This window comes from Callorhinus ursinus, unplaced genomic scaffold (genome assembly GCF_003265705.2).
Source record: "Callorhinus ursinus isolate GAN/ISIS: 27379988/994484 unplaced genomic scaffold, GSC_fseal_2.0 scaffold32, whole genome shotgun sequence".
NCBI lineage: Eukaryota > Metazoa > Chordata > Mammalia > Carnivora > Otariidae > Callorhinus > Callorhinus ursinus.
Genome location: NW_027397094.1, coordinates 8,618,982 through 8,643,529, shown reverse-complemented (window position 1 = coordinate 8,643,529; position 24,548 = coordinate 8,618,982). Strand labels below are relative to the sequence as shown.

Genomic DNA, 24,548 nt, shown 5'->3' with positions numbered 1-24,548 from the left:
AAATAGAGTAGAATAAATAGAATTATATATGAATGGCATCTCTATATTTCAGTGTGGATAAGGGAGTATATATCTGAAGTAGATTCTGAAAAGGTAAATTTATTAGGAAAATCTTAGAACCATTAGGAAAATCATTTTTTTTAAGATTTATTTATTTATTTGAGAGAGTGAGAATGTGAGAGAGAGAGAGAGCACATGAGAGGGGGGAGGGTTAGAGGGAGAAGCAGGCTCCTCGCTGAGCAGGGAACCCGATGGGGGACTCGATCCAGAGACTCCAGGATCATGAACTAAGCCGAAGGCAGTTGCTTAACCTGAGCCACCCAGGCGCCCCAGGAAAATCATTTTTAAGTGAAATCGTCATTGAAGAAATTAAAATATTATGCTAAAACATACTTAATGAAAAAGAAGGCAGTAATAAAAGAATGATAGGATCAAAAAGGCATAAGGCAGATAAACACCAAAAAGTAAAACAGCTAGAGTAAATCCAACCATACCAACACCAGAAAACCGGGAATGGACCTAGAAATCCAATCAAAAATCAGCAAATGTCAGGGTGTATGAAACATGTATATGCAAGCACATGCTACCTACAAGATTCAAAGCACAAATAGGTAGAAAATTTTAAAAACAGATAAAAATATATCAAGTACACAACATTTATAAAAAGGCTATAGGAGCTATATTAGTATCAGGCAAAAATCTATTTTTACACAAAAAAGTGTTATTGGAGATAAAGTGGATATCATGCAATGAAACTGGTCAATAAGTAAAGGAGACATTAATCCAAGCAATTATATGCTGCTAAAAACAAAAGTCTCAAGTGTATGAAGGAAATTCTGACAGAATTCAAAGGAAAAACACACGTCAACAATAATAATTACAGACTTTAATATCCCACTTTAAGTAATAGACAAAACAACTGGGAGAATACAAAAAAGCAAAAAATAAATAAATACATAAAAGGAAGTTAAAATACACCATAAAGTAAGCTAGACCTAACAGATAACATATTTAAGACAATCCACTTGAAAAGAGCAGAATACATATTCTTCAAAAGATGGAACATTCCCTAGGATAGATTTTATTTTTAAAAGATTTTATTTATTTATTTGGCAGAGAGAGAGACAGCAAGAGAGGGAATACAAGCAGGGAGAGTGGGAGAGGGAGAAGCAGGCTTCCCGGAGAGCAGGGAGTCCGATGTGGGGCTCAATCCCAGGACCCTGGGATCATGACCTGAGCCGAAGGCAGACGCTTAATGACTGAGCCACCCAGGCGCCCCTTTCCAGGATAGATTTTAAAAGGTTCTCCTATCACAATGGAAGAAAATTATAAATCAGTGATACAAAGGGATTTTGAATTCATAAATATAAGATTAAATAACACATTCCTGAATAAAACAGAGGGAAAAAATAACAAGGAAACTTAGAAAATACTTGAAGTAAAAATGTAGATTTAATATACCAAAACTTATGAGATACACACAAAACAGTACTTAGAAGATAATTTATAGGGGCACCTGGGTGGCTCAGTCGTTAAGCATCTGCCTTCGGCTCAGGTCATGATCCCAGGGTCCTGGGATCGAGCCCCACATCGGGCTCCCTGCTCCGCGGGAAGCCTGCTTCTCCCTCTCCCACTCCCCCTGCTTGTGTTCCCTCTCTCCCTGTGGGTCTCTCTCTCTCAAATAAATAAGTAAAATATTAAAAAAAAGAAGAAGAAGATAATTTATACCCACAATAACCATACTAAAAAAAAGGATCCCAGGGCACCTAGGTGGCTTAGTCAGTCAAGCATTTGACTCTTGATTTCAGCTCAGGTCATGATCTCAGGGTCATGACGTCGAGCCCCACTCAGTGCAGAGTCTGCTTGGAATTCTCTCTCTCCCGCTCCCTCTGCCCCTACCCACCAAGCTCACACGGGTGCATGGGCTCTCCTTCTCTCTCAAATAAATATAAATGCATGCTCTCTCTCTCTCAAATAAAATCTTAAAAAGAATGATTCCAAATCAATAACCTGCCTTGCACACCTGAGAACAATGGAAAAAAAAAGCAATACCAATCCAAAGCAAGCAAGGATAGAAAATGAGATGAGTAAAAATTAATAAAACAGCAAAGAAAGGCAAAAAATGATTCTTTGAAAAGATCAAGAAACCTGACAAACCTGTATTTAGGCTGACATGAAAATAAGGTCAGGGTCCTGGGATTGAGCCCCGCATCGGGCTCCCTGCTCAGCAGGAAGCCTGCTTCTCCCTCTTCCACTCCCCCTGCTTGTGTTCCCTCTCTCACTGTATCTCTCTCTGCCAAATAAATAAATAAAAATAATCTTAAAAAAAAAAAGCCCAGATCCAGATGGTTTCACTAGTGAATTTTTTAAAATCATTTAAATAATAATTAACATTAATTATTCAAATACTCCTCCAGAAAATAGAAAAGACCTCCTAACTCATTATATGAGACTAATACCACACTGGCACTAAAATCAGACATAAGAAAAGACAATAAAAAACTAAGATCAACATCTTTTGAATACAGACCCACAGATACTCCCCAAAATGCAAGCAAATGTTATATAGTAACATATAAAAAGGATTATACACAAAGGCCCTGTGGGATTTATCCTACTAATGCAATGCTAGTTTATCATTTGAAAATGGTTAAGTGACTACGGCCATACCACGCTGAACGCACCCGATCTCGTCTGAAAATGTTAAGTGAGCACCGACAGTGCATTCTCCCTCCTCTAACTTACTGCAGCTGGAGGGCGTCTTCTCTGCCTTCTCCTTCTGCCTCACTCCCGCTCTCCAGTATCTCCTGAAAAGGAGTCTGTATACTCAACTGCTATCACACTTTTTCGACTTTCTGGATTTCCAGGCTCTGATGTCTAGGGTGACCTGCTTTCAGTCTCACACGACAATATATATTTATGTACTTTAAGAGGTACTGCCTGAGGATCTCCCTTCTCTTCAGCCTGAATCTAGATGCTGACCAAGATCCCCCCACTGGGACACTGACAGGTCTTGAAACACCCTCAACTACTAAAGCCACTACTAGTAAAACAGACTGGTTAGACAATCACAAAATTTGACAGACAACCAAGAGCTAAGTCAGAGTTGAACAATGAGGTTTTCACCTACATGAGGCCATTCCTCCAATACTAGGAGAGTTGGCTGTTTGATCTAATGTACAGAAACCCACACAGAGAATCAAGAAAAATAAAGAAACAAAGAAATGTGTTCTAAATGAAAGAACAGGATAAAACCTCAGAATAAGTCTTTAATGAAATGGAGGTAAGTGATTTACCTGATAAGGAGTTCAAAATAATGGTCATAAAGATACTCATCAAACTCCAGAGAAGAATAGATGAACACAGTGAGAACTTTAACAAAGAGATAATATAATAAAATACCAAACAGAAAATACAATAGGTGAACTGAAAAATACATCAGAGGGATTCAACAGCAGAATAGATGAGGCATAAGAAATCAGTGATCTGCAATACAGGACAGTGGAACTTACTCCATTAGAGCGGGGGCGGGGGGGATATAGCTTAAGGGGATGTATCAGACCATCCAAAGCAGACCAACACTCACATTATAGAAGTCACAAAAAGAGAAGAAAAAGAAAGGGGCATAAAACTTATTTAAAGAAATAATGGCTGAAAACTTCCCCAAATTGGGGGAAAAAATGAAATCCCTATTCAGGAAGTCCAGAGATTTCTATATAAAATAAATCCAAAAGACCCACACCAAAACACATTATAATTAAAGTGCCAAAGATTAAAGACAAGGAGAGAATCTTAAAAGCAGCAAAACAAAAACAAAACCAAAAAACCCACAACTAGTTATTCCAATTCTTCAGAAGAAACGTTTCTGGCCAGAAGACAAGTGCCATGGTATATTCAAAAATTCAAAGAGCTGGAAAAGAAAAAAAAAATTACTAACCAAGAATACTCTATACAGCAAAGCTGAGAATTGAAGGACAACTAAAAAGTTTTCCAGACCAAAAAAAAAAAGGCTAGAAACCACCAACACTAGAACAGCTTCACAAGAAATGTTAAAAGGACATTTTTAAGCTGAAACAAAAGAACACAAATTAGTAACAGGAAAACATATAAAAGTATAAATCACAGTGGTAAAAATAAATATATAGTAAAATTCAGAATATTCTAATATTGTGAAGATAGTGGGTTGATCACTTATAAAAACAGTATGAACCTTTTTTTTTTAAGATTTTATTTATTTCACAGAGAGAGAGCACAAGCAGGGAAAAGAGGCAGAGGCAGAGGGAGAAGCAGACTCCCCGCGGAGCAGGGAGCCCGATGTGGGGCTGGATCCCAGGACCCTGGGATCATGACCCGAGCTGAAGGCAGAGACCTAACGACTGAGACACCCAGGCGCCCCAGTAGTATGAAACTTTTATGTACAAAAAAATTGCCATAACTACAATTATTAGTTAAGGGATATATAAGATCAAAAGATACAAGATTTGACATCAAAACCATAAAATAAGGAGGGGAGAGTAAAACCACAGAGCTTTAGAATGTGTCCAATCTTATGCTGTCAACTTACATTTGGCATTGGTTTTAAATGTCCCATTAGACCAGATGGACTTTACATTTACAGAACATTTCATCCAAAAACAAAGAAAAATGCTCAATACACATGAAAAATTTTCAAGGACTGATCATACATTAGGACAAAAAACAAATCCTACCAAATTTAAGTAGATTCAAACCCAATCAAGTATCTTCTCTGACAACAATGGTATGAAACTAGAAATTAATTACCAGAAGAAAACTAGAAAATTCACAGATATGTGCAGATTAAACATGCTCCCGAACAAACAATGAGTCAACAGAGAAATCAAAACATACCTTAAATGGAAATACAATATACCAAAACTTACAGGATACAGCAAAAAGCAGTTCTAAAAAGGAAGTTCAGAGTGATAAATACATTAAGAAACCAGAAAAAAAAAACCTAACCTTACACCTCAAGGAACTAGAAAAAGATGAAGAAATAAAGCCCAAATTAGTAGAAGGAAGGAAATAATAATGATCAGAGCAGAAATAAATGAAATATTATCTAAAAAGCCAACAGAAAAGATCAATAAGATTAAGAGCTTGTTCTTTGAAAAGATAAACAGAATTAAACTTTTACTAGGCTCACCAAGAAAAAGAGGACTCAAATAAGTTAAATTAGAAATGAAAAAGATGTTAAAATTAATACCAAAGAAATACAAAGGATTTTATGAGAGCACTGTGAACAACTGTAACAAATTTGACCATCTAGAACAAGTGCATACATCTCTTAAAAAAACTGAGCCTACCAAGACTGAATCATGATGAAATAAAAAATCTGTAACAGACCAATAAATAGTAAGGAAACTCAATCAGCAAATGAAAGCCTCCCCCAAAATAATGCCCCCCCCGCAAATAAAGTCCAGGACCAAACAGCTTCACTGGTGAATTCTACAAATCATTTATTTATTTATTTATTTGAAGGATTTTATTCATTTATTGGACAGAGAGAGAGAGAGAACACAAGCAGAGGGTCAGAGGCAGAGGGAGAAGCAGGCTTCCTGCTGAGCAGGGAGCCCGATGCGGGGCTCGATCCTAGGACCCCTGGATCATGACCTGAGCTGAAGGCAGACGCTTCACCAACTGAGCCACCCAGGCGCCCCTCTACAAATCATCTGAAATAGAATACCATTCTCAAACTCTACCAAAAAAAATAGAAGAGGAGGGAACATTTCCAAACTCATATTATAAGGCCAGCATTATCCTCATACCAAAGCTGACAATGATGTTACAAGAACAAAAAATTACAGGACAATATTCCTGCTGAACATAGATGCAAAAAACCTAAACAAAATATTAGCAAACTGAATTCAACAATACATGAAAAGGATCATACACCATAATGATGTGGGATTTATTACAGGACACAAAGATGGTTCAACATCCACAAATAAATCAATGTGATATACAACATTAAGAAAATAAAGGATAAAAATCATAAGGTCATCTTTCAAGAAAGTAGGGTTAAAGGCAACATACCTCAACATAATAAAGGCCATATATGAAAAACCCACAGCTAACATCATACTCAATAGTGAAAAACTTTTCCTCTAAGAACAGGAACGAGACAAGGATGTCCATTCTTACTACTTTTATTCAACAGAGTAATGGAAGTCCTAGCCACAGCAATCAAGACAACAACAAAAAATAAATAAATAAAAGGTATCCAAATTGGTAAAGAAGTAAAATTGTCACTAGTTGGAGAAGACATACTATATATACAAAATCATCAAGACTCCACCAAAAAAGTGTTAGGACTGATAAATATGTTAGGTCAAATTGCAGGATAAAAAAAAAATCAACATACAGAAATCTTTTTGGGGGGGCACACAACACAGATAATTTTTATTAATTAAATTACAGATGCTTTGAATAAAAGCTTAGAACTAACAACCATTTAAGGGTCAATGATTTACTTTCTCCCACAGATGAGAACCAGTTATTTTTCTTGTTTTGTTCACCTGAACACTGAATCAAGGCCATGGTGCTTAAACACAGTTGTATTCCTTTCACATCTTACTACTTTCCAAATTAGAGTCCATCATTTCATGTCAGTTACTCATTAAGGGTTTCCTCTACAGCTCTCCCAGGAGATTGTATAGTCTTCTGATTGCAAGCAACAAGTTTCATATAAATTAATCCAAGTAATTCTGCTAGAGCTATAATACCCAAAGCTGAAATTAGAAGGAAGATGGCCATGCACTGGGGTGCACTCTGAAACACAGAGGCTTAGTCCAACCACAGAGAGCACACAGCCCACTACCTGAAGGATCACTATCACTGTAGGAATTACAATTAAACCAAGTCCATAGCATTCCTTGTTGAATATACACTTGGGACAAAGTGACAACTCTGGTGAACACTAGTCCAACAAATAAAAGAACGGTCTTCTCCTTTTAAGACTGGATTTATATTTTAGTGTCACAATACCAAACTGTCCCCAAGACAGAAGGACAGCCAAAATTGGGAAAACAACGAGGATGTTTTCATTTGGAGAAAACGATGAAACAATACAATATTTTAGTTCTATGATTTCCCCTTCTCTGCTTAATTCTGTTACCTCACAAGTGTAGTTTCCTATGACAGCCTCTTTCTCAACCATCCTCAAAGAGGCAAAGTCATTAAACAATCCTTCTGAGATTTTGGTCCTCTTAAACTTATCCCCGTTGAGTGGTCCTTTATACAGCACCATCAAAATGTCTTTTTTCTCTAAATTTCCACTTTACATACATTTCATTAATGTTTGATGCACCCACATTATTAGCAAACATAGGATGACAACAGTTTCATTGCAAGCCCTGTGTTCTACAGATCTGGTAATGTCAACTATTAGCTGAGCCAAACCGCGGCACACCGACCCCAGCAGCAGCACCACCAGAGGCCACACGGCCGTGGCTGCCGCAGGTTCACCACTGCGGTCCATCACAGGCAGGGCCCGCCGCCCAGGCTGCCTGGCCGCTTCTGCCACCCCGCGCCTGCTTCCACTCCTCCCGCCTCTCCAGGTGCGCACAGGTACTCGCCCCCGCCCGCCCCAGCCCCCAGGGCTGTTGACGCGAGGCCCTCCCTCCCGCTTCCCTCCTGCTTCGTGGGCTCAAGTCCCCACCCCAGTCCGCTCCAAGGAGGCCTGGACCCGGCTCCCACACAGCGGCACGCGCTGGACTTGGGGATCACGTTCCACAGGCCCACCACGTAGTCTTCCACTCACCTGGGACCTCCCTCCCTCCGAGGTTCTCCCCTGCCTCTCACATCAACCTGGGCCCCGGTCGTCTCCCACATTCACGCTTCAGCAGCGCCGCGCCTGTGATGCGGGCGCCTTAGCCCACAGGAGCCACTAATCTCTCTGCCGTCCGGGGTCCCAGGTCAACCTGCTCATTGACCCTGCTGCATTCTTGCCCCCACCTCTGCTCCAATATACAGACACCTGTTGCATTTCTTTTTTTTTTTTTTAAAGATTTTATTTATTTATTTGACACAGAGAGGGAACACAAGCAGAGGAAGTGGGAGAGGGAGAAGCAGGCTTCCCGCAGAGCAGGGAGCCCAATGCGGGACGCTTAACGACTGAGCCACCCAGGCGCCCTGCATTTCTATAGAATAACAACGAAGTAATAGAGAAACAATTAAGAAAACACTTACAATTTACAATTGCACCAAAAAGAATAAAATGCCTAGGAATAAACTTAACCAAGAAGATAAAAGATCTGTATTCCAAATAATGAAACACCGATGAAAGAAATGGAAGACAAAAGGAACAACTGGGAACATATACTATACTCATGGATTGGAAGAATTATCATCATTAAAATGTCCTCACTACCCAAAGCAATGTACAGATTCAATGCAATCCCTATGAAAATACCAATAGCAATTTTCACACTAAAAGAAATAATACTAAAATCTGTGTAGAACACCACAAAAGATCCTGAATAGCCGAAGCAATCTTGAGAAGGACAACGAAGCTGAAGGTATCATGCTTGCTGATTTCAAACTATACTACCAAGCTATTGTAATCAAAACAGTATGATAGTGGCATAAAACCACAGAGATCAGTGGAACAGAACAGACAGTCTAGCAATAAACCCACTTATATGCCAACTAATCTACAACAAAGGAGCCAAGCATATACAATGGAGAAAGGACGGTCACCACGTCAATAAATGGTGTTAAGAAAATTGGACGGCCACGTGCGAAAGAATGAAACTGAACCACTATCTTACACCATACACAAAATCTAATTCAAAATGGATTGAAGACTTGAACACAAAACCTAAAACTATAAAAGTCCTAGAAAAACACATAAGCAGTAAGCTCCCTGACATCAGTGATGTTTTGGATTTGACCCCATAAACAAAGGCAACAAAGGTAAAAATAAACACATGGGACTACATCAAACGAAAAAAAACTTCTGCACTGCAAGGAAGACCAACAAGAAAACCAAATGACAACCCACTGAATGGGAGAAAATACTGCAACCATTTGTCTGACAAGTCGTTAATATCCAAGACAGAAGTAATATTATCAGTCGGAAAAATACAAATCTCATTTAAAATGGGAGGAGGACATGAACAAGACATTTTTCCAAAGAAGACATACAGATGGCCAACAGGTACATGAAAAGGTACGCTACATCACTCATCACCAGGGAGATGCAAATCAAAACCATGAGACAGCACTTCACACCTATTACAATGACTATTATCAAAAAGACAAGACATAACAAGTTTACAAAGATGTGAAGAAAAGGAAACCCTTGTGCACTGTTCATGGGAATGTAAATCGTGCAGTCATTACAGAACACAATATGGAAGTTCCTCAAAATATTAAAAATAAAACTATCATATGATCCAGCAATTCCACTTCTAGGTATTTATCTGAAGAAAATGAAAACACTAACCTGAAAAGATACAAGCACCTTTGTTCACTGCCAACATTATATAAATAAGGAAAGAAAGAAAAAAAATATATATATTAAGTATATATAACTTACTGTATATACTATATATAAATGCAAATATATAAATGTAAATACATATAAATACATAAGTATTTACATATATATTTACAATATATATTATATATTAACCTACATATATTATGTATACTATATGTATTTTATATATGTGTGTATACTATATGTATTTTACATATATGTGTATATTATATATTATATATACATATATATATGGTGTATGTGTGTGGAATATTATTCAGCCATAAAAAAAATTTTTTTTAAACATTATATTTATCTGACAGAGAGAAAGCGAGAGAAGGAACACAAGTAGGGGGAGCGGGAGAGGGAGAAGCAGGCTTCCCGCAGAGTAGGGAGCCTGATGCGGGGCTCATTCCCATGACCCTGGGATCATGACCCGAGCTGAAGGCAGACACTTAACGACTGAACCACCCAAGCGCCCCTCAGCCATAAAAATTAATGAAATTTTGCCATTTGGGGACAAACAGATGGACCTTGAAGGCATTATGCAAAGTGATATAAGTCAGACAGAGGAAGAAAAACATCATAATGATCTCAATAATGATCTCACTTATATACAGAAATTGAAAAATGCAAACACAACACAATGATCTGATAGATACAGGGAACACACTGGTGGCTGCCAGAGGTGTGGGTTTGGGGCTGGGCAAAATAGGTAAAGGGAGTCAAATGGTACAAACTTCCAGTCATAAAAAAATAAATCATGGGAGGTAATGTACAACATGGTGACTACAGTTAATAATACTACACTGCATATTTAAAAGTTGCTAAGAAGTGGATCTCAAAAGCTCTCATCACATACAAAAAAATCTATATCTATGTATGGTGACAGATGTTAGCCAGATTTATTGGTATGATCATTTTACAATATATGCAAGTATTTAATCAATATGTTACATACCTGAAACTAGTTAAAGTCAAGGACACCTCCATTAAAAAAAAAGAAAAAGAAAAAGAAAATAGATACAAATAAGTGTCTCCAGTGAAAAGAAAACAATACAATAAAACTATATGCCTAACTTAAAAAAAAAGTCTTTAGGAAGACTTATAAAGGAACATTTTGTTTTGTTTAAATTAATAGGTCACATGGTAATTACAGCCACTTCTACAGCATGGTACCATTTGTACTCCAGCAACACTATTAAAATTGGTGGAGTCACAAAATGTTCCGAATATTTATAAATTATAAACTTTTTTCCTGGATATTCCGCATGTAATTGTCAAAGATCACATAAAGACAACTCCTCCAACGCCAACTCCATATTCTTTTTTCCCGCCTCAAAGCGTGAAGGGCTCCACCGAAAATTACATACAGAGTACAGACTCATGGCAGTGTAAGAGAGAGTACAGACCACAGCTGGTCAGATACACATTCTATTCGTATGAAAGCTCTACTACACTCTTTAATTACACGTTCTCCAAGAAGCTGTCTAGTAACAGAATTTGGTTTTAATGAATCAGAGCAATTAAGCAGACACAAAATAGCTTTAAACTGCACTATTCAAGTATGTTTGTTGCATACTTGGTATATGACTGGCTCTGAGGTTTATAAAGGTGACGGAGATAAATTCCCTGCTCTAAAGAACTCAACAACCTAGAACTCAACTAACAAATCTGAGTCTCATATTTTAGCATGTGTATGATGGTTTCAACAACCCCCTCCCCCCCAAAAGAAAATCAATTAGCCTATGTAAGCAGGAAAAAACAGGACAATAACTGCCTGATCATCTCAATACACACAGAAAAAGTGTTTGTCAAAATCTAAGACCCTTTCTTTTTTTTAAGATTTTATTTATTTATTTGACAGAGAGAGACACAGCGAGAGAGGGAACACAAGCAGGGAGAGTGGGAGAGGGAGAAGCAGTCTTCCCGCGGAGCAGGGAGCCCGATGTGGGGCTCAATCCCAGAACCCTGGGATCATGACCTGAGCCGAAGGCAGACGCTTAACAGCTGAGCCACCCAGGCGCCCCTCTAAGACCCTTTCTTAATAAAATCAACAGACGAGAAACAAAGTAAACTCTCTCAATCTTTTAAAAGACATCTATGAAAAGTCCACAGATAACACGATAAATGGTGCAAAATGGAATGCTTTTTTTCTTTCTTTTTTTTTTTTTTTAAAGATTTTATTTATTTATTGGAGTGATTCAGAGAGAGAGCTAGAGAGCACAAGTGAGGGAGAAGGAGAAGCAGGCTCCCCACAGAGCAGGGGAGCCCGATGCGGGGCTCGATCCCAGGATCCCGGGATCATGACCTGAGCCGAAGGCAGATGCCCAACGACTGAGCCACCCAGGCGCCCCACCCTCTAAAATCAAGAACAAGACAAGAATCTACTCTCACCACTCATACAGATAGCTCTAGTCAGGACAAAAAAAAAAAAAAAAAAAAAATACAGGTTGGAAAAAAAGAAATAAAACCAGCTGTATTGAACACTAAATCTGAAACCAATGATGTACTGTATGTTCGCTAACTGAATTAAAAACAAAAAACAAAAACTACACTTGTAGTTGCAGTTCACACAATCTTGTACATAGAATCCAGTAAAATACTATTAAAACAAATGAATTCAGTAAGGTTACAGGGTACAAGATCAACATATAAAAATTAATTGTATGGGTGCCTGGGTGGCTCAATCAGGTGGGCATCCAACTCAGTTTCAGCTCAGGTCATGATTTCCGGGTCCCAGGCTCAAGCCCCACATCAGGCTCTCTGCTCAGCAAGGAGTCGGCTTCTCCCTCTCCCTCTGCTTCTCCCCCCTGCTCATGTTCTCCCTTTTTCAAATAAATAAATAAAAATCCTAAAAAAACCCCACAAAGCTATAGTACTCAAGACTGGCAATGTGGTACTGGCATAAGGACAATCCTACAGATCTATGCAATTAAACTGGGAATACAGAAATAAATCTGAATATTTATGTTCAATTCATTTTCAATAAAGATGCAAAGATGATTCAATGGTAAAAAAAAAAAAAAATCCTTTTCAACAACTGATGCTGAGGCAATTGGATACTACATGCAAAACACTTAAAATAAACCCTTTTCTCACACCATACACAAAAATGGGTATCAGACCTAAATGCAACAGCTATGTACTAAATACAGGAGTGAATCTTTGTGTCCTTAGGACAGACGCAACCCTTTTAGATACAATACCAAAGCCACAAGTGACAAAAATAGAACTGTACTTCATGTAACAAAAAACTCTTGCTGCAGAGCACACAACCAAAATGGTAAAATGACAACCCAGAAATGGGAGAAAATATTTGCAAACTATGTACCTAATTAGGACTGGTATACAGAATATGTAAATAACTCTTAAAACGCAACAATAAAAAGACAACTATAACTACAATATTGACAAGGCAAAGGACTTTTGAATATTAAGCTTGTCTTGCTATAAATGACTTCTTTGTAGTAGGAGTGTGCCACTCTTCTAGGATTCTTAGACAATCAAATCTCTTAAAAAAAAGTTTTATTTCTTCCTTTGTCATCTGTGTACCTTTTATATTCCTGTTTTATTGCATGTCGTGGGATTTCTAGTCAGATGTCAAATAAGAGTGGCAAAACTGGACATTCTTGCGCCTGACCTTAGGGAGAAAGTATCCAGTTCTTCTTTCTTATGTACGAGGCTAACAGATTTTTTGTTATTGTTTTTTATCAAGTTGAGGAAATTCTCTATTCCTAGTTTGCTGAGTTTTAATCATGAATGGGTGTTGGAGTCTGTCAAATGCTTTTTCTGCATCAATTGATAGGATCATATAATTTTTCTTTCTGCAGCCTGATGGGATGGATTATATTAATTGATTTGAGTGGTAAATGAGCCTTGCATGTTTGGAATCAATCCTACTTGGCCATGGTATGTAATGCCTTTTATATATGGTTGGATTTTATTTGGATTTTTGCATCTATATTCATAAGAAACATCTGTCTGTAGTTTTTCTTTCTTATAAAGTCACCATCTACCTTTGAGATTAAAAAAAGAGTAAGGAAGGTTCCCTCTAACTACTAATCATCCTAAGGAATCTACAAGAAAGCTACTATAGGTAATGTATGAATTCAGTTAAGTTGCAGGCTATAATACAACCACCCCAAAATCAGGTGTGTTTCTACATACCTACAATAAACAATCTGAAAGAAAAATAAAGCAATTCTATGTATAACAGAATCTTTGTTAGCCTATAGTGGATTACACTGATTGGTTTTTTAATGCTGAACCACTCTCGCATACCTGGTATGTATCCCACTTGGTCATGGTTCTTTTTATACATGGCTGGTTTCTATTTGCTAATATTTTGTTAAGGAATTTTGCTAGCAAATTTATGGGAGATATAGGTCTATAGATTTACTATTGTTTCCTGTACTGTCATTGTATGGTTTTGGTATCAGGATAACAAAAAAACCTGTTAGGAAGTGTTCCATGCTTTCTATTTTTCTGGAGGACATTGTGTAAGATCATTATTAATTCCTCCTTAAATGTTTACATGTTTGGTAGTCTTCTATGGTGAAAACATCCGTAAGAGATTTTATCTCTTTATTTTAAATTAAATTCAAATTATCTATGTCATCTATGAAAATCCACAGAACCTTCAAATTATCCATGTCATCTTGAGTTTTGGTAGCTTGGAATTTCTAAAGAGTTGATCCATCTCTTCTCAACCATCAAATTTAAGAGCATAACATTTAAATTATCCTCCTGTTAATGAATGCCAAAGTGATATCCCCCATTTCTTTCCTGATATTGGTGGTTTGTTGTGTGTGTGTGTATTGAAGATTGCTAGGTTAATAAATTTTACTGATTTTTTTCCCTAAGAACTGGCTTTGTGTTTCAGTAGGTTTCTCTATTGTTTTCCTATTTTCAACTCATTGATACCTGCTTTATTTTCTTCCTCCTATTTGCTGTGGATTTACTTTGCCCTTTTGCAGTCTCTAAAGGTAGAAAATTAATTATGGATTTGAGACCTTTCATCTTATCCTAATACCACTGCTTTGGCTGCTTCCCACATACATTGGTATACTGTTTAATTCAATTCTATGTATTTTTAAAATTTCCTTTCAGCCTTCTTTGATTCACGCTTTACTTACATGTGTCTTAATTCCAAAGGGTTTGGATATTTTTCTACCGACTTTCTATTACTGATTCACAGTTTGATTTCCTTGTGCTCAGAGAACATAGCACGGTTTCAGTTCTGTTAAATTTACTAAGGTTTGTTTATGGCCCATGACATGTTGTATCTTACTGAATGTTCCATAGGCATTTGAGAAGAATGCATACCTTGTTTTTAGGTAGTGTTCTACAAATGTTCATTCAATTCTGCTGGTTGATGGTGCTGTTCATTTCTTCTATATCTGTTAATTTATATCTGCTATCTAGAAGTTCTACCAATTGCTGAGAGTAAGGTGCTGAATTCCCCAAATATAACTGAAAATTTGTTTATTTCTCCTTTCAGCTCAATCAGTTTTGATTTGTGTACTATGAGGTTCTTTCTGTTGTTTGGTGGGGGTCACATTTTGGATCAGTCTTTTTCGTTGGAATACCACTTTTTCTCTAATAATTTCCTTTGCTCTCAAGACTACTTTATCTGATATTAATGGAGTCAGTCTTGTTTTTGTTTTCATTAATGTTTGCATAGTGTATCTTTTTCTGTCACCCATCAACCTCACTATGTTGCATTTGAAGTGAATTTCTTTGTAGATAACATATTTCTGCCTCATGTTTTTTGTTTTATCCAGGCTGCCAGTCTATACCTGAATTGGTGTGTTTAGATCATTTACATTTACAGTAGATATTACTATGTCAAGGTTTAAGTCTGCTGTTTTATTTTTCTGTTGTTTTCTCAGTTTCTCATTCATCTGTTCCTAATTTATTTTCTTACTGATTACTTGAACATCTTTTTAAAGATTCCACCTTCATTTACTTACAGTATTTCTAAGTGTACCACCTTGTATAGTTTTTTAGTGGTTCTTTAGGTATTCGAGTCCATTTCTAGGTAAAATGCACATATATAATTTATTACAATCTTCCTAGATTAACATTTTACCACTGACTTCAATGGAAATGTAACACTTTAATTTCAATTAAATCCCTGTATTCTATCTTGTAAATATATCATTTCCTCCACATGTAGAGCATCAAATCATATGATATTCTAAATTTTGCTTCAATAATCAAATATGATTTCAGAAACTCCTGAGAAGGAAACTCCATTATTATATTTATCCTTATTTTTTGCTACTTCCAATGTTCTTTCTTTTTGAAGTTCCAAGCTTTCTTATGTTATTTAGTTTCTATTTAAAGAAACTCCTCTAGGCGTTTTTAAAAGATAAGTTTACTAACAACATTTTCTTTGTTTTCCTTTGTATGGTATCTTCAGTTGTCCTTCTTTCATGAATATATTTTCACAAGCTAAACAAGTTTTGTTTGAAAGTTCTTTTCTTTCAGTACTTGGAAAAAAATGTATTATTTCCTTCTAGCCTTCATGGTTTCAGATGACAAATACACTATCATTTCCAAAGGAAATGAGTTGTTTCTCTCTACTTTCAAAATTTTTTCTCGTTTTCAGAAATTTAATCACGATATGCCATTAGTATGGATCTCTTTGGATTCATCTCACTTAAGAGTTCACTCAGATTCTTCAATGAGTATTCTTATGTCTTTTGACAAATTTGGGAAGTTTTCAATCATTATTCCTTTAAATACTTCAAGTGCCATCATCTCTTCCCTTTTTGTTACCCTGATGATACTGATGATTAGTTTTATTTTTTTTTAAAGATTTCATTTATTTATTTGAGACAGAAACAGAGAGAACATGAGCAGGGGGAGAGGGGCAGAGGGAGAGGAAGGGCGAGAAGCAGACTCCCCATTGAGCAGGAAGCCCAATGCAGGGCTCAATCCCAGGACCCTGGGATCATGACTTGAGCCAAAGGCAGACGCTTAACCAACTAAGCCACCCAGGAGCCCCAATACAGATGTTAGTTCTTTAGTTATTCCAAATACAGAGAGAATCCAGCCTCTTCTCATTACCTCCATGTCTCCCCAATTTTGACTAAATGACCATAATTGCCCTTCAGGAAAACTACTAGCGAACTCTCTAAGTACTTATGTTCTTTCCAGTATTTTCTCTATAGAGGTGAGAAAGATCTTATAAACATGAATCAGACGTTGCTTGTTTACCAAATTACACTAGTAAGAATTAAAATAAAATCTTTAGTAAGATTTATGATATTCATCTTTTGGACCATAGCTGCCTGACATCATTTCCTGCCCCCACTTACCATCAATCATTCCCCTTTGGCCACTGTGACTTTTTTTTTGCTATTTCCCAAGAAGCACCAAGCACATTCCTACTCATTGGCTTAGCAGTTGCTATTACCCCCGCTGAGAAGAGGCAGGACCCTCACAGCTCACACAATCATTTCATTCAAATTCTGCTCTAATGGTGATCTCTTTAAGGTTTCCCAACTATTCTTCTTGTAGCACCATTTAACTCTGCTCTCATTGCTAGGATAATTTTTACCACTACAGAGCTTTAATACACGTAAGTATCTGATTTTAGTGCTACCTTTTTAATTTATCTTTGACATATAACCGTATAAATTTACAGTGTACAACCTGTTAATTTGATACACTTATATGCCATGTAATTGCCATTGTACCAATAATTAGCACCGCTATTATGTTACATAGTTACCATTTCTTATTAGTGATTGGAATCATCAAGTTCCAGTGCCTCAGCAAGCTTGATTATTCTAATACAATACTGTCTATATTCACTATATGCTATATTAGATCTCTAGGGCTTATGTACTACTCATTACACTTTTTACCCTTAAACATCTCTCTTTTCCCACATCCCCTACCCCCTGGTGACCACATTACTCGTGTTTATAACAAGTTTGGCTTTTCTAGATTCCAGATACAAGTGACACCACATGGTATTTGCCTTTCTCTGTCAGACTTATTTCACTTAGCATAATGCACTCAAGGTTCATCCATTTCGCAAGTGGCAGAATGTCCTCCTCTCTCATGGCTGAATAATAGTCTATTATTTACACATATCTATTTTAATTATTTATCCACTGACGGGCAGTTAGGTTGTTTCCATATCTGGTTATTGTGAATCATGCTGTGATAAACATCAGCGTGCATATTCTCTCTTTGATAACCTGTTTTCATTTCCTTTGGGTGTCTTCCCAAGTGGAACTGCTGGATCATAGGGTAATTCTATATTTTACTTTTTGAGGAATCTCTATACTGTTTTCCATAGTAGGTGAACCAATTTACATCACTGCCAACAGTGCACAAGGGCTCCTTTTTCTCCACATCCTTGCCAACACTTGTTATCTCTTGCCTTCTTGGTGCTAGCCATTCTAAATGGTGTGATGTATGGTTTTGATTTGCATTTCCCTGATGTTTAGTAATGTTGACCATGTTTTCATATATTTGTTGGTCACTACTGCTACTTGTATAAACTCATCGACACTTATTTCTTTCACTACTATAGCATTTAGATAATAGCAACTACTCAAAAATTATTTGAGTAAAAAAATGAGCATATGAAAGAATGCCTGATGATGGCAAGAATGCAGAGCAATGGAGGTAAGGTAGGCAACTGAAAACTGCTTTGAGAAACAAAGGAATGAAGAAAAACAACAGTAAAGATGAGGCAGGCAAAGACTGGTCTGTTGACAGATTAAGAATGGTAAAAACAAAGTGAATCAAAAAGAACATTTCTTGTAAGAGTGGTATCTGGAGATTTGGTTCAAAAACCAGTATTCCCAGTCACTTCCAAGGATTAAGACTTCTAAAGAGATATTCTTGAAAAAAACATCTTAAAGTTGTCAACCTCTGGATTAATCATGGGAAAATAATAAATCCCCTGACGTTCATCTGTGCAGTACCCATTAACTCACCTGGGAAGCTCTGGCTTGGGAATTCTTCCTCCAATATCCATGGCTCCTCTCCTTGCTCTAGCCTGAAGATCACCTCTGGTTTGGTAACACAATACCCTGTCAAAGCAAAACAATTTAGGATTCAAACCAGAAGGCCTAGCCTGCAGGGTCTCTGAAAGAGAAGCAAGCTTCCAGAGCTATTTGATGAAGAGCTATTGAACATTTCATTGGAGAAGTAAACACAAATATCTTCCTGGTGCCCAAAAGAGATCAACACTGATTCCTGGTTCCAATATAAAAAATCATTAAACTCTACAGTGTCTACATGCTTCATAACTAAAAGAATTAAAACATGCTGTTTAGAATTACAAAAAAACAGACCTTACCCAGTGAGACAAGGTTACTGTAGTTCTCCAGCATCACATCTCTATACAAGGACCTCTGGGCTGGGTCCAGGCGCTGCCACTCTTCCTGGGTGAAGCCCACAGTCACATCCTTAAATGATACTGATCCCTGGAATTTCTGTTCAATCTGCAATGTTCAGAATTGGGTGACATGGAAAAAGCTGTATGGGAACCAATCCTTACCATGATTACCAAAATAGTTTGCAAAACATTTGTTTGGTTTTACACTTTGAGGGAAGATGAGAAATCCTAACAGAAATATTATGCCAGGGGCACCTGGGTGGCTCAGTCATTAAGCGTCTGGCTTCAGCTCAGGTCATGATCCCAGGGTCCTGGGATCGAGCCCCACATCGGGCTCCCTGCTCTGCGGGAAGCCTGCTTCTCCCTCTCCCACTCCCCCTGCTTGTGGTCTCTCTCTCACTGTCTCTCTCCCTGTCAAATAAATAAAATCCTAAAAAAAAAAAAAAGAAATATTATGCCATTGCCTTAAGGTTTATTCATGTAAAAAATTATCAAATCCCACAATGTATCTGGAACCATTCTAGTTCTTAGAAATGCTAAGATTAATAAAATTATTCTTGTAGTCAAGTAGCACACAATTTGGTAAAAATATGAGGTAGTATGTTATAATTGCTAAGGTGAAAGTACACAGCAGACAGACTTTAAAATAAATGAGGAACAAAATTATTTCTATTTTGAGCTTCAATGAAGAACAGCTGATTGAGAAATAGTAATACTGTGCTCTTCATGAACACGGTGCCATGGTACAAGCAAAAGCAGGGCACCTCCAACACCATCTGGGAAATGAACAGAGGGCAAACAGTACAGAAAACACTGAGAATACAGCCTGGAGCTGTGATGACAGAAAGGGCCATGAAGAAAGAAAGTCATGGATTAGAGAGTAATTTTAGACCAAATCTCCAAAGTATGTGATCACTTTCAACCTTAAAGAATATTTTTGAGTACTAATGAAGTTTATATTTATGAATTATAGAAATAAACTATCAATATATTTTGTGACAAATTTTAATTTTTTTCCTCAATTTTAAAAAGTAAAGAGACAGCTTAATATTTTATTTCACTGGAATACATATTCTAGGTTCTAAGTCTTCAATTTAGAGACAACTAGAACGTGTAGAAAATGAGAAGGGAAGATTTTGGAACTGTTACACTTGAAATACCTGTAGAACATATAGAAGATACCAAAGGGATTATTTGGGATATCATCTAGAGTGCTTGCCTCTACTTTAGGGCTCACTGTTTCAAAGAAAGGGGAGCCAAAGAGATCTGAGTGTATATTAAAATTATGTGACCAGGTTTTTATTTATAGAAGCAACTCTGTCAAAAAAGTAAAGGGAAAGCTAATGGACAAAAACCACGATTTACATAAACTACTATAGGAAAAACTGTAAAGCAAAGAGGGAATTGATAAAAGGAAAGAGAGTGATAGAACACAGTCACCAATTATTGGCAGAAAGTTTCCTCAGGGTATATGTACAAACATCTGTATAAACACAAGTATCACAAAATAAGCAAGGAAAAAATAGATACTGTATTTTAATAAGATATATCTTAAATGTGAAACATAATACTGTAGGTCTAGAATGAAAATAAGGATTTGAGAAACATTAATAATTTGGTAGTGTCTGACGTCACCAACAATGAATCAGAAGGCTCTCAGAGAAGTAAGAGACTGAAAATAATCAAGAATGTAAGGTGAGGAAATACCATGTTTTAACTGAATAACAGAGAAAGAACAGGCTATGAAGGAACTGCCTGAAGGTGGAAATAAAAATAATAATAAATAGTTTTAAAAATTGAGAGATGATGATAAGATCACCTGAGTATATACACAAAAGCATGATAAAACAAACAAACAAAAAACTCTTGGCAAACTAGAAAGGAATTTCCTCAGTGTGATAATGGATTTTAACATATACCTATGGCAAATATTACACTTATTGGTGAAATATAGAATGTGTTCGACTTAGGGGCGCCTGGGTGGCTCAGCTGGTTAAGTGTCTGACTCTTGATTTTGACTCATGTCATGATCTCAGGGTCATGGGATCAAGGCCCGCATCAGGCTCCACACTGAACCGGGAGTCGGCTGGAGATTCTCTTTCTCCCTTTCCCTCTGCCCCTCCCCTGCTCGCACATGTGCACTCTCTCAAAAAAAAAAAAAAAAAAAAAAAATGAAGGAAGGAAACATGGAGAAGAATTCTGACCTTCATGTATGAAAAAAAATTAATCTTATTTTGACTCCTGGGTTTAGCTTAATGATATCCTTGAGACTTCTTCAGATAAACAATTTGTCATTGTCAACTCTGTGATTTTTGTAATTTTTGTTGAAGTATAAATATATACAAAAACAACACACAAGTATACTTTGGCAAAGAAATGGCTCAATGTATTTTCACAGTGAACACACCCATAAAACCAGCATTCAGATCAAGAAATAAAACATTACCTGAAATTGAGAAGCTCCTTCATGCCACTACCTAGTATCTACCACCGCCCCCATCCTAACTCACATGATAACCACAATGACATACACACTCGGATATCTAAAATGAAAAAGTCAGAAAATACCAAATAAAGATAGTGGCCAAAATATGAAGCAACTGGAACATTCATACCTTGCCAGTGGGAGTGTAAGTAAGTATATATACTTTGGGAAAATAACAGGGAATTTCTAGGGCACCTGGGTGGCTCAGTCGGTTAAGTGTCTGCCTTCAGCTCAGGTCATGATCTCAGGGTCCTGGGACTGAGTCCTGCATCGGGCTCTCTGCTCAGTGGGGAGTCTGCTTCTCCCTCTGTCTTCTCCCCTCTGCTCTTGCTCATGCTCTGTCTCTCTCTCTCTCAAGTAAATAAAATCTTAAAAAAATAATAATAATAGGGAATTTCTACTAAAGCTGTATGTATTAATTCCTCTCCTAGTTATATATCCAACATGAACGAGTGTTTGTCAACCAAAGGCCCTATAGGAAATGTTCATAGCAGTTTTATTAGCCAAAACCTGGAGACAGTCCAAAAGCCCATCAACAGAATGGAAAAATAAAAGTGTAGTACAGTTACATAATGGAATACATAACAGCAATAAAAAGAAAAACTGGGGCGCCTGGGTGGCTCAGTCGTTAAGTGTCTGCCTTCAGCTCAGGTCATGATCCCGGGGTCCTGGGATCGAGCCCCGCATCGGGCTCCCTGCTCAGTGGGGAGCCTGCTTCTCCCTCTCCTACTCCTCCCTGCTTGTGTTCTGTCTCTTGCTGTGTCTCTCTCTGTCAAATAAATAAATAAAATCTTTAAAAAAAAAAAAAAAAGAAAAACTGATACACTCAGCAAAATAGATGAATCTCACATATACTATACTGAGTGGAAGCCAGACATACAAGCAAAGCTAATCAATGATAATAGATTCAGAGTAATGAACTTGAAGTACCAGAGAACCTTTTGGGATACTGGGTGGTCATTACAAGGGGGCGGGGTGCCTGTGTGTGTGTGAGCATGTGTGCACGCATATACACACACAAATAAAAATTCATCTAGCTTGACACTTAAGTTATATGCAGCTTACCTCAATGAACTGACAAAAAAAAATACTTTTTGGAACTTATCATACACGCTAACTTTTTGGCATAAAATTGATGATATGCTGTTCATAAAATTAACAGACTAAAACAAAAGATTCTGAAATACCAGAGCATAAATCAAGGCATTTGTTTGGAAGTTTATCATTCTGATCATTCTGACTTCTTTTCTAGCTTGGGTGAAAAAGAAATGGACAATCAAAAGATCCTGATGATAAAACACTAGTCAACAAAGATACGTTAACAGAGAAATACAGACTCTATTATAACAGTAATGTCTTCATAATCAAAACTAGAAAGCAGCAATCTATCAAATTAGATAAAAAAGAAAATAAATTTGACCAGCAGTGCAAAAAGTAAAGAAACAAATGTATGACAAAAACTATAATAAAGTAGAACACACAAAATATTAATGATGTTATACTAGGATACACAGTAAACAAAACTGTAAAACAAAAATCCTAAACTGTAAGATGGCATATGAATATGCTGAATTTCTTACTAATGACCGACATAACTGATTTGAAAACAAAACCTGTCACAGGTTATTTGCAAGATCAAGAAAATTTGAAAACAAAATAATGGGCAAATATCAAATACACTGTAAAAAATATATGTGCAAAATAGGGACACCTGGGTGGCTCAGTCACTTAGGCGTCTACCTTGGGCTCAGGTCATGATCTCAGGGTCCTGGAATCCAGCCCCATGGAGGGCTCCCTGCTCAGCGGGGAGTCTGCTTCTCTCCCTCCCTCTGCCTCTCCCCCTGCCCATGCTCTCTCTCTCTCAAATGAATAAATAAAAAATCTTTTAAAAAATATATAAGCAAAATAAAAGGTGGTTTGGCTTAACTCACAGCAGATAAGGTAACACTGACAGCTACAAGAATGAAATGAGCAAAGATGATTCTTCAAGAAGAGAAATAATCCATTTATCTTTTCTGGCACCAAATACCAGAAAAGCTAATCACTTAAAGAAAATACAACTATAAATACAAGGATACTTTAAGACACAGTCACGTGTACCTATGAAAACATAGGAGATACACTCACATCTCCACGAAATGTATTTTGTTTTCCTAAAGAGAATATTGTATGAAATGCCAAAAGAAACAAATGCTTTGGGTCAAAGCATTAAGGAACTACCAAAATAGACTTAGAAAAAGGTAGAAAATCAGTGCAAAGACCAATAACCAGAAATAGTATTTAAAAATATTTAAAAATCGATTGAAGATCTTGAAGATCTACCATGGAAAAAATCCATTTCAGATATTTTCAGGATTAAAACTCTAGCCAACATTAAGTAACAACCCATGTAATTTATTTATTTTTTTATTAAAAGATTTTATTTATTTGAGAGAGCGAGCAAGCGCACACACATGGGGGGAGGGGCAGAGGAAGAAGCAGACTCCCCACTGAGAAGGGAGCCTGATGCGGGACTCAATCCCAGGACCCAGAGATCGTGACCTGAGCTGAAAGCATACATTTAACCGATTGAGCCACTGAGGTGCCCCAACAACCCATGTAATTTAAACATCCCATACCATAAAAAAAAATTTGTGAACTGTTACAAACTTAGTAACAAAATATTGTTCAAAAATAGTTCCTATTTAATTTTGATACAAATATTCTAAATAAAACACTGGCAAACTCAATTCACAACAGTCTATTAAGAGTAATTCAGAAAGGGGGGGCGCCTGGGTGGCTCAGTTGTTAAGCGTCTGCCTTTGGCTCAGGTCATGATCCCGGGGTCCTGGGATCGAGCCCTGCATCGGGCTCCCTGCTCAGCGGGGAGCCTGCTTCTCCCTCTCCTGCTCCCCCTGCCTGTGTTCCCTCTCTCACTGTCTCTCTCTGTCAAATAAATAAATAAAATCTTAAAAAGATAAAAAAAGTAATTCAGAAAGAGAAAAAGAAAGCAATTCAGCATGTCCATGCAGAATACTCCAGGTTCCAAAGAGGTTCAGAAAAAATTATTTTGTTTACAGTATATACTCCAAACACTTAAAACAGTCAACGAAAGGTGTTCAAAAAATATTTGCCAAATGAATGGCCTAGTATATTTTTTCCAAAAATTCAAGCTGAAGACACAGGGAGCTCCAAACATTGGAATTACCTGG

The 24,548-nt window shown here is 37.1% G+C and overlaps 1 protein-coding gene and 1 pseudogene across 1 annotated transcript in view; both read right to left on the bottom strand.

Annotated features, from left to right (window-relative positions):
* LOC112807728 (zinc finger protein 90 homolog) overlaps positions 1–24,548 on the bottom strand; it is a 133,105-nt gene that overhangs the window by 99,265 nt on the left and 9,292 nt on the right. Inside the window, exons 3-4 of the mRNA XM_073878999.1 lie at positions 18,834–18,969; positions 18,469–18,564 (exon numbers count right to left, since the gene is read on the bottom strand). Coding sequence (XP_073735100.1) covers positions 18,469–18,564; positions 18,834–18,969 — 232 coding nt within the window. The remainder of the gene's footprint in view (positions 1–18,468; positions 18,565–18,833; positions 18,970–24,548) is intronic.
* LOC112807872 (leukocyte surface antigen CD47 pseudogene) lies at positions 6,449–7,498 on the bottom strand (annotated as a pseudogene).